Here is a 15067-nt window from a genome sequence, read left to right as displayed (position 1 = left end):
CAGTTTCCCAAAAGTTAATGCCATGGACTTGTCTTCTTCCAAACAGGAGTCATGTCTAAAATAATTATTAACAGTGAGTTAAACAAAATACATGGATAGTATTGGCCAAATCAGTGTCTCTGAACTGGATTGTCCTGTATTTGTGCACCAGATGCAATTCACAGGGAGAAGTGGAAAAGAGAATGAGGATTCAGTCAAAACATCAGGATCATCAGCAGCCTGATGTAGAACTGGAAAAACTCCAGGGCGAATGTCAACACCCAAAAAGCCCAGTTAAGTTTTGATTAGGCTGTAGGGAGGTCAGAATTTTCAACTTCACGTTCTCTGGGAAAGCTTTGTTTACTTCAGGCAAAGCAGAGGAACTTCTGTGGTGAGAAAGGGAATCCTGGCTGGGTGGAGAAGAATTTAGCTTTCTCAAAGCATGGGACAGATCAGTGCTTGTCCATGCTAGTCTTTTCTCAAAGTTGTTTGAGCAGCTAATTCGTTCTGCAATCAGTCATTTCCCTCTTCAGTGTCTTATCCTTTTCTTGATTGTAGAAAGTCTAGACCATAGAAAAGGTAGGATTAATGGTAACTATTTCATAAAGTTGTGTAGATGTAAAATTATACAGGAAATTTAAAGTTGCACACTTCAAAGAAATCTTTAGAAATGATTGTACTTAAGGTTTATTATATTTAAGGATTGCATGAAATAGTCCTTTCAAGCACCATTATGCATCTTTAACACATTCTCATTAGTACAGTCCTGAAAGAGGAAGTGTGATCAGTACATGAGCCTGAATAATGCTTTCTTCACTTGGATGCACCCCAGAACTGGCTTGCCATAGAATCCCCTGAACGCTTCTGCATGACACAGGTGTTGTGGAATACAGCAGTTTCCCCTGGGCTAAACCTCTTGGCTACAGAGTTAAAAATAAGTATAGTTCTCTGTGAAATATCACCAGCAGGGAAACTCACAGAAGAAGAGCAGGAGCCTATTGGTCCTGAAGACCTAATATGTGGGGGGTTGCTCATTCACCCTAAGCAGTCTTTCACTACCCTTCATGCTGCACTGAGCTTTGTGGATTACAGCTTTTTCATACAACTTTCTTCGGGCATTCACCAATCCTTTTGCTTTTCTTTCTTCAATGCAGGATTACAGAGTGAATATTTTCTTGAGGCAGCAATGGAATGATCCCAGGCTGGCATACAATGAATATCCAGATGATGCCCTAGATTTGGACCCATCCATGTTGGATTCCATCTGGAAACCAGATCTGTTCTTTGCTAATGAGAAAGGGGCTCACTTTCATGAGATCACCACAGATAATAAACTTCTGCGGATCTCCAAAAATGGCAACGTCCTGTACAGTATCAGGTATCAGTTTCCTTTTCTAAATACAATGTCCAGTCTATCCTATCCAAAATAAGATGTAGAATCAAGCTTGATGCTCATGGTCCCTTATGAACCTTCATAAACTAGCCAACTTTTATATCTGAAGAAAAGATTGAATACATTTATTTTGAAATATATTGCAAAGGGATAGAGTAACATACAGATAACTAAAATTCATTATAATTAGGTTATCAAGATTTGACTAGCTTAGAGTATCTGCTTATATGCAAACCGAAAATGCATTCTTCTTTACTTCCCTTATAAAAGAGTAATCCCATTTAGCCAATAGACCACTCAGCTCCAAATTATTTCTCAGTCGTGGTTTGGTCTAATTAAGTGCCCTGCAATCGATAGGACAAAGTTGTGGATATGTATTAAAAGTTAGGCAGACTTGGATACAGTTGTACACTGATGACCCCTCCCCCCTTCCTGTACCAGCTGGAAGTTTTATAAAGAAATCAGCTATGGAACCAGCATTGGTCTGATCCTGCAAGATACTTCTTATATTTACAAAAAACCCACAGCCACATGCATATCTACTTAGAAAGAAAAGGACTATTAGGTTCAATGATATTTACCCTTGTATGTAAATATCCCCATGTAGTGATTTGCAACCATATTTAAACTCATCAGGTACAGATTAATTAGGCCTTTAGTATTACAAAATTCCAGGTATATCCTGTTGCTTTATAAGTTGACAGTTCAGTACATGGCACTACTGAAATAATCAGCCATGCAAGGCAGACATAACACCATTTCTGTCCCATACAAAAAGAATTCTCTGACAATTCTCTGGCACAGTTGGAGAATGCATAAATGGATCTTCCTTCCCTGGCATATTACAGTCTAAAAGATGTTCAAGCTCACTCTCCTTTGCTTTCAGGAGAAGATTTTTTTTTAAGTAAGAAATGACAAATCACATAATAGAACCAGATAGATCTGGCTTTTCCCCCCCACCATTTCTCAACATAGAAATTTCTGGGTCATTGGATTTCAGATTTATAATATGTGAACTCCAGTAAGTGAACTCATTTTAATTTAGAAATAATCCATTCTAGCCACCTCCAAACCTTACTTTGTCCTTTCCTGAAAGAATGCAATTAAGAACATGTACTTTTCTTGTTAAGTGCAGTGAAGAACGCACCAACACTTTACTGTGAACTTGGGTTCTGTTTGCAAATTCCCACTTGCTGAAGCCTGGTGGTACAATCCCACAATGCAAAGGGGTCATTCCCACTGTCTCATGTTGCAAGTGTCCTGCTGGGGCCAAGGAACAAAATAAACAATATTGTAATTCTAAGAAGAAAAAAAAATAGGAGTCAGCTTCGGTTCAAACATCAGACACCAAACAGCATAGCATTCACCAAAGCGCATAGCCCAGAGCTTTGGGAATTTAAAGTTTTAATTTATACAGTCATTTGAAATGTTTTCCAACTAGCAAGAAATAGCTATTAAAGCTACTGCTGCCTAAGGTGACCTTCTATTTATAGTTTCACTCAGAAAGGTGAGAGGGAACACATCAGTATGTGTTCTCATATTAATGCTACCTGAAAAATATACAGTGAAGCGAGATTCGTGTTAGTTGAAATGTGGACAAATTAAAAGATTTAGCAGAGAACATGTCAGTAGTTATCCCTAAATTTTCTGTTAACCCAGCCATATATCACCCACCTTTTGAAAGAAGAAGAATTGGGGACCTATAGCATCTTACACAGAGCTGGGTTAACCAGTTTGTAGAGATACTTCAACCCTTTTACAAGTTAAGCCATAGCTAGGAATTGAGCATAGTGCTGTTGTGATAGAAAATTGACTTTTCCCCTTTTCAGCCATGGTAACTGTTTTCTAATTATCTGGTAGCTGAAAGCCTTCTGTCATACATGATCAGCTATTCTAGCTTAGATTCTTCCTGGCCATTCTACTTTGGTATATATTTATTTATGGAAGAGAAGATAAACATGAAGCATAAGAAATGATAATAGTGAAGATGAAATGGAACCAAACCATATTTTCAGTATCAGACTAGTATACCTAGATTAGTTTATTTCCCTTTCTCACTAGGCCTAAGATTGACCTACATATCTCAACATAACACTAACACTGGCCTGTTATTCCTCAGCTAGAAATGTCTAGAACTGAGTCTCTTCTCTCTTCACTTCACAGAATCACCCTGACCCTGGCTTGCCCCATGGATCTAAAGAACTTCCCTATGGATGTCCAGACATGTATTATGCAACTAGAGAGCTGTGAGTCTTGAAGTTTCTCCTCTAAAAAGTTGCCACTCTACATGTGAGCAAGTATGGATACTCACACACATGCTGCATCATATTTTCAGCTCCTAACCAAATCCTTCAGTTACCAAAGAGAAAGTGGAGGGAAAGAGAAAGAGTAGAAGTATCAGAACCAACTATGTCTTCTGTGCAACCCCTGGGGGATAAGGCCAGATGTGACCTCTCCCCAAAAGCCTTAGTACAACCTCTGAGACTTCCAGAAGGCGTTATCAAGTTGTAATATGACAGAAGGAGGAAATTATTAAATGCATGACTATAACATTAAACAAAATCAATTTTAGTTTTATCTTGGCCTCATCCACAATTCTTTGAACTGTGGCTTCTGGCATGTTACTGAAAAGCTAAGTGTGTCCTTTGGCCTAGAAAACGTTATACACTTCTGTATGTTGGGTAGGTACAGGAGAGAACAAGTTGCTGAGTTGCTGAGTTTTTCCATTTTAGTGTGGACTGTCCAGCCGTATGAATACAGTAGACAGTACCAGTAGCTTATGATTTTAGTAAACAACATTCTATACTAGTATGTACTTCTGCTCTTAATCTTGTCACCCATTGATCTGCAGTGACCATACATTCCAATCCACGCTGATTTTTTTTCCTGTTTTTTGGCTTCCACAGTTGGTTATACAATGAATGATCTGATATTTGAGTGGCAAGAGAAAGGAGCAGTGCAGGTTGCTGACGGATTAACCTTGCCTCAGTTCATCCTGAAGGAAGAAAAGGACTTGCGCTATTGCACAAAACATTACAACACAGGTTAGCAATGGCAGATCCACATTAAGCATTTCTCTATGGCAGTGTTGTCCAAACTTGGCCACTTTAAGATGAGTGGACTTCAACTCCCAGAATTCCCCAGCCAGCATGGCTGGCTGGGGAATTCTGGGAGTTGAAGTCCACTCATCTTAAAGTGGCCAAGTTTGGACAACACTGCTCTATGGAAATCATCAAGACAGTAAGATTCTTATTCAGCCTTTTCAACCAGCCATCTCCCACAGAGCTAGCAATAGCTCTATTGCAGCATCGCCACAGCAGGCTGATATGTTACTATGTTATATGTTATGACAGAGCTAATTTTTCTTCTAAACAGGTTACCTTTTTTCCATGTGAATTCTATGGGAGTTTAGATTTTTCTGTTTCATTCTGTTGGGCTTATATTATACTTAGATTATAATGTTCAGTTTTCTCACCCTCAATCTATTCACCTCGGTTATATAAATACATATTATTCCAAGTACCTTCTGGAAAAATATTATTTTATAAAGAATAAAAGAACTTAGAATAAAGAATTAAACTTGTTTAATAATAAAGAACAAACTTTCCCAGAACTAATGCATGGTATCATGGATCCCACAGAAATGTCATATGTGACACAAACCTGAATGTGTGCCCAGGCTTACGAAAACATGATAATCACAAAGGGGATTGACTTCTACCAAGAAAGAAATTTGCCCATAGTGGGTCTCTCGTAGGGTTCACTTTTTAATGAAGATTCCTGTAAATCCTAGGGAAATTCACCTGCATAGAAGCCCGTTTCCATCTGGAGAGACAGATGGGTTACTACTTGATCCAGATGTATATTCCCAGCCTGCTGATTGTAATTCTTTCCTGGATCTCCTTCTGGATCAACATGGATGCTGCACCTGCCCGAGTCGGTCTGGGTATCACTACCGTGCTCACAATGACCACACAAAGTTCTGGTTCTCGAGCATCTTTGCCCAAGGTAACAAGTTATCCTTATAAATAGCCAATGTTGAACCCTCTATGTTGGGGTGTAGTTCAGAAAATTGATATCAACCATTCAAAGGTTTGGGAGCACATGATAGCAAAGACTGGGAATCTTAGAAGAACCACTGCCAGTTAAAGTAGAAAATATTAATGGGCAAGTTGACCTGATTTTTTAAAACTTCATATGTTGCTAATACCATTAGATAATGCTTTCAGGGCATTTGTGATCAAGTTCCCAATCCCCTGCCCAAACCTAGCCTATGAGCATCTCTCTCCTTTTTAAGCTTTGAAATGTATATTTAATTCACTGGAAGTTGCATCTAGACTTATTTCAGGGCCCTTAATAATGGGCATTTAGCTTTACTTGAACAAATGTCAGTAGGAAAATAGCAGAAATGTCCTAGCATTCTGCATCACCTCAAACCTGTAATTTATGTATGAGGTAGAACTAAAGAAAAAAAGGTAAGTATTAGAAAAATGTAGCACAATTTGTTGGTTGCTTGTTTATTTATTTTCATTTGTGCTCCTTAGATGCCTGTAGTTGAAGACATGCTCCCTTTAGTACTAAGTACAGGTTATTTGGGAGTGACAGCAGATGGAAAAACAGGGGGAAAAAATTTAAACAGATACAGAAAAAGAGAAATTAGAAAATACAATCACTATGCTTTATGAACATTGGAATATTTTTTTCAAACACTAGAATATCCATTTCAATTGTATTATGCAATCTATTTACTGCACTTTTAGAACAATTGCATTGATGAATCATGTTGTTTAGAAGGGATTAATATTTTATTGATATTCATCAAACATGTTATGGTACTAGTTTTCTCTTCTTAAATTGAGTTCACTGGCAAGTTCTCATAAATATTATTGTTTGGCAGAGAGGCAGGATGCAATTATTGTGTAATATTTATTTCATAGATGAGGGAGCAGATGGGGAAAATCAGAACTGTCACTGGAAAGTGACAGATTTATGTTCACTTTTAACCACCATTTTGTTAAGGAGACTATTATCTTAATACTCTGATAAGAACTCTCTGCCTTATTGTAGTATCAACATTTTTAGTTTTACATTAGATGTCAACCTACAGTTCAGTCATGTATTTATAAATGTTTTGACCTAATAGCACCCCGATCTCTTCCCCAAAGTGGTTTACAAACAAATTAAATCAAGCACATCTCCTGGAAACTTCATGGATATATCCATGTAGTTTTCTTGGCAACAATATGAAATGGTTTGCCATTCGCTTCTTCCAAGATTTTTTACTTCCCAGTCTAGCCTACAGCCCTAGTATGTCCTGAAGCTCTCCCATCCAACCCAACCCTGCTTAGCTTTGAAAGCAAGATAGGGTTAGCCAGGAGCTGCTACCTGAGGATATAAAATGAGCTTACAATCTTCCAAACAGTAATCATATGGTGTGATCCAGAACTTTCCTCCAACGGGATTTAGTCATGATGGTTAAGAAGGAATTGTGTAAATGTGGATCACTGTGTAATGAATCAGACTGTATACCACAAAAGCTTGTGCAATCATGAATTTGTTGGTCTTGAATATGCTATTAGTTGTTTCAACAGAGACAGTGAAATGACAGATACAATGTCTGTGTTCAGACATAATGCTAAACCAGGATTTTTAACGATGAGTTTCTGAACGTACAAAGCCAACAGCAAATATACCACCATATTATGGCATAGCAATATGTGTAAATCCAGCCAACAGATGACTATTTCAACGACTCATACTGAAGTTTAGTTATTATATGGAAAGGGCAGTAGAGAGTTTGTATCAAAGGGCAATGCTTTGTCACTCTGTCAAGGACAGAGTGGTGCATTTTGAAAAACACCAGCTGGAGAATGTGGGATGTATTGTGCTGATCTTGGTAGAGAGTATTTGAATTATACACTACTAAGAAACTGCATATGGTTTCCTCCCTCAGGTGTCCTATGTTAAAGCCATTGACATCTGGATGGCTGTGTGCCTGCTGTTTGTGTTCTCAGCCCTTCTGGAGTATGCTGCTGTTAACTTTGTGTCCCGGCAGCACAAAGAACTACTCAGGTTCAGAAGAAAAAGGAGGCACCACAAGGTAAGCAATATACGAGTCAACCCAGCTACTGTATGTGGAGCACAGCTGAAATAGATGGGTTGCAGCCCAAGGCCACCTGATCAAAATGGATACTGGGACCACTATATTTGGCAGACATAATTTTAGCATGTCAGCTATAAGTCTTCAAGATGAATACTATAATGTTTGAAGAGAGATCTGCTTCTCACAAGCTGCTGCTGGCAAGTATTTGGAAGCCTCAGTGAAATAATTCACTTGAGTACAGAATCAGTCAATATGCTCATATATTTACAGACATCCATCACTCTTCTTCAAATATGAAACTTCTCCCTGATGTCAGCAGATACTCTTTAAAACTGTTCACTGTATAAAAGATAAACACCCTTAATGGCTGAGAATATACAGTACTGGGGACAGAGGAAGTTGGGTGAGGAAAAGCAAGTTTCAGAAGAGGCCAGTTCAACTGCTGCTCCTGTGACATTCAGCATGCTCTCCCAGTTTAACAAAATATCTTAACTTTGCCAATTCAAGAAACTATCTCTGAAAAGGAAGTTGTCTCATTCATGTGTATGCATTGCTCCATATACTATGACATCATTCATGGTTCATGCTGCTTTTTTCCTTGGTTGAGAAGCAAGGACACTTGTCAAGTCACATCACTGATGAGCCAGTTTCATATATCCTAAAGGTAGGTGAAACTTACTATCTCACACATCAAATGTCCTGTTACATTAATTTTTTTTCCCATTATATTAATGGATTTTGCCAGTGACTGACTTGAAGCTGAGCAAGATGACACTGGAAAGCTTTTCCTCCCTGTGCCACTTCTGGACCTGACCATTCCAAAATCTTTATGATGGCAAATGATATTTAAGAGATACATGTACTAGGTGGGATCTGCAGCAAGATGTTATAGCATAATCCTAGTCCTAACATTTCTCTTTCTTGCCTTTCCAGCCAGAATAGAATAGGCAGTTGTGGTCTTGTTTGGTCTAACCAGGGCTTTTGAGAGGTAATAGAAAATGTTTCAGAGGAGAAATGGGGGAAAGATATATTTTTCTTCTTACTCTTTCTCCTTAAAGCCTTTCTCTCTTGTGCTTAAAGGATCAAGCATTAGTTGATAGAAAAGATTTCTGACTAGGAAAGTTTCTATTCAGTAAAATTTGGGGAGTTAAATGTCATGGCAGACATCCTTTTTCTCCCAAGAGTATTCCTGTAAGTTTTTAGGGACCAAAGGAGCTAATTTCTTTTCTTTTCTTTTTTCTTTCATAAGTCACCAGCCACTTCCTTTCTTCTCTCATCATCAGGTGATACCTCCACATCCCAGATGTATATCCAGATGTGTGGGCTCCAAAACCAAGAATTCTCAGCAATGACCATACAGGGTAGAGATTTTAGGAGTTGAAGACCACAAATCTGGAAGGCACCAAGCTTGGAAAAAGCTGTCATGTAGTCTTGAAGAAACCCTAGGGAAGGTTGTGAAGATGTAGAAACTAATACTTTATTTTTGGCTAGCCCCAGGAAAAAGACTTCAGCCCTCTAGTATTCTACTGGAAAATATTATTAGAATGAAACTGCAATGTAATGTTGGCATAGGAGTAAATTCTGTTTATTCAGAAGTGATTTCTCACTGAACATGCATAGAAAATAAGTTTCAGAATAAGCAGAAGAAACCATTTCTGAAGAAATTTAAGGTTGCCATCCTACAGCTTATCAGCTATTCTATAATAAGCTGTGGGATGGAGCAGAAGCAGCATTGCTTTATTGGAGTCCCCAGTATGTCAGCAGAAAGCTCTTCCAAAACAGATTTACAACCAACAGTGCGTTATCCAGCTCTCCATTTGTAACTTGGCTATTATGCTGGTACTAGAGAATAACACAGGCACACACAAAATGTGTGCCCTTTGAATCTGTAATTCATATTGAATATGTTTGTGGAAAGGTGAGTCATAAATGTAAATTTAAAAATTGTAGGGAAGAGAATACTGTATTAAAGTCTTCTTCAGGCCAAGCTAGGTTCATGGGACTCCAGTCTATAAATAACAATGACCAAGTAGGATGAGAACACGTTATAAAGGAAAGGGACGGGTTGGGTACTTGGCCCAAATTGAGGCCAGGTGAATTGCTCTGAAGGCTTTGTGAAATGATTCAGGTGATCTTCATGGCAGAGGGATATTGTCATCTACCAGACAGTTGGCTTTATAGTCATTCCTTCTTCTAAAGTCCATTGGCAACTGTCTTTCAGTGAAGAAGACTGGGCTTCTGTAGCAAATGCTTCAGCACCTTCAGCAGTCTGAACACCATCTTGAACTGCCAATTGTTATTTGCCTTCATTGCCTCCTTAGCCATGGTTTCAGGATGGATACACAAACACACACATATTCTGCACACAAATGTAGAATAGCCAGAACGAATATTCCAATAAGCAAATGGCTTTCTCTTTTACCCTTGCTGGAAACATCTCCTTTCCTTTTTTCATACAATCTCTTCCTTTTCCCAGAATAAAAAAATAGAGAGGAACACCAAATGCCAAAAAGCAAAAGGAGCAGCATGCCTCAAGATGGTGCTGAAAAAATAACATGGAACTTCAATGAAACCATGAAGGGTCCAACCCATTTTTGATAAGGCAACATCTCTCACGTTCTTGAGAAATGCTGCCATCCAATGTAATTCAATACCCCAACTTCCAGAATTCATACTAAGGCAACACCTCTATTAGCTCACCCCAAACAAGTTTATGAACAGCAAAAAAAAAAAAAAAAAAAAAGACAAGCAGAAAGAATTCAGGAATTCCCAAGGAGGGCTTTTACAGGGGACAATTTACGGTTCCACTGAAGACCCCTGTTACTTGACAATATCTTCTTGAGGTCCTCTTCTTTTTCATTTCTGAGAACTTTCTGGGCAGGCTAATCCTGGAGAAATGTGTAGGCTCACCAGCAGGCTGTTACAAGAGCACATATACTGTATCTCCCTGATTAGCTGAGGCTGTCAGAGCCAGGTCATGCTGTTCCTCAGAAAAAGCCCTGCATCTTGAACCAGTATAAATGCTGGCAATGGAAGACTGGGCAGGAAGCTACTGAACTGGACTACCAGATCATTTTTCCTTTGCAGAACATCACAAGTGGAGCTTAGAAAATTGAGGGGTAATTAATTGTTACAGTGGGTTGCACTGATAGTCCCCAGTGACACTGTCCCCACAGTCCCAACCCAGAAGGTTTGAGCTTCACTGAGTTCATCTACTATGCCTGTGACAAGTTTAGGAAGTCTTGCTCTGATGCTGTTATAATGCAGATTTCCATCCCATGCCATATACATTTCTTGTTTTCTGCTACTGCCCCCTGCTGGCAAGAGCAAAGGATTTTGTTTTATTTCACATGATATGAAGGACAGGCAATGCATTTGAAAAACCCCTTTTGGAAAGCACCAAGCCTCCTCCCCTCCCTTTTCTTAACTCCCCACTTCACTTTTCAGGAAGTGGCAATTTTCATCACTTCATCTCTCCATAAATTAAAATAGCAAAAGTCACTTCATAATTTGATAACCTACATTTTCCTGAGTCACCATAATCTAAATGTGCCCGTTTAATAAATTGGAATATTTTTTTCTAGATTGATAACAAAATTGAAGAAATAATAGTTTCATGAACTCCTGACTTCCTTTTGATTGAGGATACATATTATACATGCATGGAAATAGTTCAAAGGAAAAAATATTCCACAGGTCTATTAAAGTACCTAGAAGTTTCCTACAACTGTCACACAGTGTAGAACATTAGTTCAGGACGACAAGTCTCCTGCTGTAATTTTTATGTTTTACTCAGTTTCTCAGTATCAATTCTCCTTTTCCACCATTTCCCTAAGAAGAGAAATGGTAGAACAAAGGAACCGTTCCTAGAAACTGGGAATACTTTAAATATTAAATATTGTGATTTTCTTTCCTAGTATTTGAATGTTCAGTGCCAACAGGGTTGGGGAGAGTACAAAACATGGTAGAAAATGTGAATGATAACTTTGATAACATTTTCTTCAAATATACCAGAAACAAGTATAGGACCCTGAAAAGCACCAAAAATATTAGATGTCCAAGAGAACATTTCAGAAAACTTTTTGTATCTACCAATGCTGGGTAACTACCGAGTCTTAACTTTTGTTGCTGAATAACAAATCACTTTTTGAAATTTGGGGATCTTTCCAAACCAGTCTGTGTTCCAGTACTTGAATGTGCCTCAAATAACTCTTTGAATCCCATCTTTAAGACACTTGACAGTTGAAACAAATGTATGAAAAAATCAGCCACAGTCCCTTGCATTGTGTTGACATGAAGCTGTGTAAAGGGAGAGAACAGGTAGATAAAAAAGAGGTTTCATTAGTTTGCTGTTGGCTCTTGAGAGTGCTAGCACCAGGAGGAACAGGAAGCGCCCAGCAGGATACTGGTAGGGGTTCACAAACTATCTGCTTCTGAGACAACTGACAGGGTTTTTCAGGTAAGCCCCATGCCTTGCAGCTGATGCTAGATTATTCAAAGCTTCATACAGCATTATTTGTTCAAGCTACCAATGTGCTCTCAACAACATCCATCCATCCTTGCTGTAAACTTGTGGCTGTACAATTCATCCATACTATGCAATATGAAAAGCAGGGCCATTCTTAAAAGATATTCTACAAAGAAAAGCTTCAAAGAACCATATATAAAAGTCTGACTACATTGCTCAGAAGTAAAGTCTACAGGAGGGGTTAACTGATGGTCGTGTTCATTAAGAAATAAGAACACTTTTAATTCTGACTTGCTTCAGACCTTTAATTTGGAAAAATCATATTTATCCATGAATATTAATATGTATACATTCCAACATGTAGCTATTGTTATTTGAAAATAGAGGCTTATATCTAAGGTAGGAACTGCTGGAGTTGCTCAGTATTCTTTATAAAGCATACTTTCCAGTGCCCAACGCAAACCCACTGCTTACTTGGCTATGTTATTTGGATTTAGCAAATAGATCCTTCCCAGCAACTCTACCTGTGAAACAAAGATAATACCTCACTCTTGAGCCTCCTTTGGGATCTGGAAAAAATTGCAGAAATCCATGAATAATTTTAATACTTTAAAAAAAAAATCAGTACGAGGAGGAGGAAGAGAACTAAATCTATTGTCTATGTACAGTTGAGTATCTCCTCCTGTGTTCTCATGATCTGTACTTCATCAAAATCTTGAAACTGTTCAGAATTGTTCTTATGGTTTGTAATATGGGCAGTCTCTCTTATTCACTCCTAGCATCTGGTAATTATATTTACATCTTTACTCTCCTGTAATAATTGTTTACCTGACAGTTTTAGGAATTATTATTAGTTGATTTTTCTTGAATCACTATTTAGTAAGGAATTGCTGCTTTCCCTCACACACACATCCTCACAGAACTCCTCTGATACAATTCAATGAACTTAAGTCTTATAAACCTGGGGAGGACAGCCTGAGGCCCCCAGAGTTCCTCTGAATTTCAGCTGGTGAGATTGCTCAAAACTGGTGTCACAGTTTCCTGCTGTTTTGAGGTAGAAAATATGAGTAAAAAAGGTGATGTAGCAACTAAAATAGTTTTGATTGATTAGGTGTCCTCAAGACAGTGTCAACTCTTGATGACAAAAATATATTTTCTCCAGAACTATCTCTCCCCAACCCTTTTCCTTCAGGTCTTCCAATGGTGCACCAATTGTCACCGTCACTGAGTCCATCCACCTTGCTGCTAGTCATCTTCCTCTCTTTCCTTCCACTTTCCTGGCATTATAAACTTCTCCAGAGAGAATACTCTGAATACCATTCTGGAGAAGAAGAAAAAAAGGAATGCACACCCATGGACCCCCCAAAACAGGGGAAAAGTTCAAATCCCAGCCCTGCTTCCATGCATGATATGGCCCTGCCAATCTTATCTCTTTATTGCAAACACTGGGGCCTCTGCCCCTTAACTTCAAAAAATTAAGCACATTCACTAGCCACCCAAAAATTGCCTTACCCAGTTTTAGACTTGTGGAAAGCAACATGGAAAAGGAAGTCCCCAAGAACCTCCTGAAGGGAAGGGAATATGGTTTCACCATTAAATTAACCACTGGTATGGATATCTTTTAAACAATGAGCCTTTCTGCTAAAAATCCATGCAACTCTATAGCAGTATTTATGGAATGACTTTGACTAGAAGAGTTCCATGGAGCCCCCTCCTTCTGGGCAAGCCAAATATAAAGAAGGTCTGGATGGGGAGGAGGGGCAGAAGCAAAACAGGGGATATCTGGTTAAGGAAATAGAAGGGTTCTTGTGACAAATGAATCCCCTGCTTTGCATCTGTGCGTTCAACTGCACCCATCTATAAGGCTGATCTCTCCAAGGGAGGGTTGTCCCTTATGCACAAGGCATTGTGGTGATGTATGTCCCCAGTTCCTGGCAGTGAGCCTTATAGCCAGGGTGCACTGTCTATATCTTATTTTAAGTAGAGCCCTATGTTTAATATATTTCAGGAGGATGACGCTGGAGAAGGCAGGTTCAATTTTTCTGCCTATGGGATGGGACCCGCCTGCCTGCAAGCCAAGGATGGCATCTCTGTCAAAGGAGCCAACAACAACAATACAGCCAACCCAGCACCACCCCCTTCCAAATCGCCTGAGGAGATGCGCAAGCTTTTCATCCAGCGAGCCAAGAAAATAGACAAGATCTCACGGATTGGCTTCCCCATGGCTTTCCTCATCTTCAACATTTTCTACTGGATCATCTACAAGATTGTCCGAAGGGAAGATGTACACAAGCCATGAGTGGGGGGGGGTTCGTATGCAGATGTCCAGCTGGAGAGATGATTGCGAAGGCAAGATAAATGGTTACTCTATACACACCATGTGCAATAGCAATGCAGTGATGCATGAATTTAAGAATGTGGCAATATCTATTTTAAAAAGTGGGTGACTTTTAAAAATATTATATGAACTGAGGGATATTAGGGGGTGGGTGGGCAATGGGAAGAAAGCTTTCAAAAACCTTGAGGTGGGGAGATTGTAAGAAAGGCAAGCTATTTTACAGTGTAAGGAAGTTTAGGATTGCTATGGCAGCAGTCCAAGCAGTGTAATATATTAAATATATATTCATGCTTAACTATAATGCAAAAACAAAAAAGAAATCCTTTTTTAGCCTATTAACAGCTTAGATTCTAAAGCCAATGGAATGATTCGTGATTCCATGTGAAAAGAGGATTGCGATTATGCTTAAACCAAACTCTTGCTCTATAAGGCCATACCAATTCTAAGCAAGCCCCCAGAGGAAAAGGAAAAGTAGCAAAAAAGAGAAGAAAGCAGATAATGGTAAACTGACCTCATGCTGCTCATGTATAGTTTGAAGATGGAATGAGTTGTCTTGAGGGATTTTAAAAGAAAGATCATACTCCACGGGAACAGTCTGAGAAGTGCTGCGTATTGAAAAGCAGTCACTTTACAACTAAAAAAACCCTTCCTTTGGAGAGTGATGCAAATAAGAATGCTAAAATCACTCCATGGCATACATCTAAAACTATGATCTACAGTCTTTTTTTTAAAAAGACAAAAAATGGGGAAGAATGTAAAAAGTTGGTTGTACCTGTTAAATTGCTA

General features: G+C 38.8%; 1 protein-coding gene across 1 annotated transcript in view; it reads left to right on the top strand.

The window, feature by feature from the left end:
- Positions 1-14242, top strand: part of GLRA1 (glycine receptor alpha 1) — a 65796-nt gene extending 51554 nt beyond the window's left edge. Inside the window, exons 4-9 of the mRNA XM_088134679.1 lie at positions 1134-1357; positions 3536-3618; positions 4279-4416; positions 5166-5380; positions 7326-7472; positions 13952-14242. Coding sequence (XP_087990805.1) covers positions 1134-1357; positions 3536-3618; positions 4279-4416; positions 5166-5380; positions 7326-7472; positions 13952-14242 — 1098 coding nt within the window. The remainder of the gene's footprint in view (positions 1-1133; positions 1358-3535; positions 3619-4278; positions 4417-5165; positions 5381-7325; positions 7473-13951) is intronic.
- Positions 14243-15067: the final 825 nt, after the last annotated feature.

This window comes from Python bivittatus, unplaced genomic scaffold (genome assembly GCF_059951505.1).
Source record: "Python bivittatus isolate LINGU-HERP-01145 unplaced genomic scaffold, Pbiv_v1 ctg000080_np1212, whole genome shotgun sequence".
Classification (NCBI taxonomy): domain Eukaryota; kingdom Metazoa; phylum Chordata; class Lepidosauria; order Squamata; family Pythonidae; genus Python; species Python bivittatus.
The sequence above is the reverse complement of the archived record's forward strand: the minus strand, read 5'-3'. Positions and strand labels throughout refer to the sequence as shown.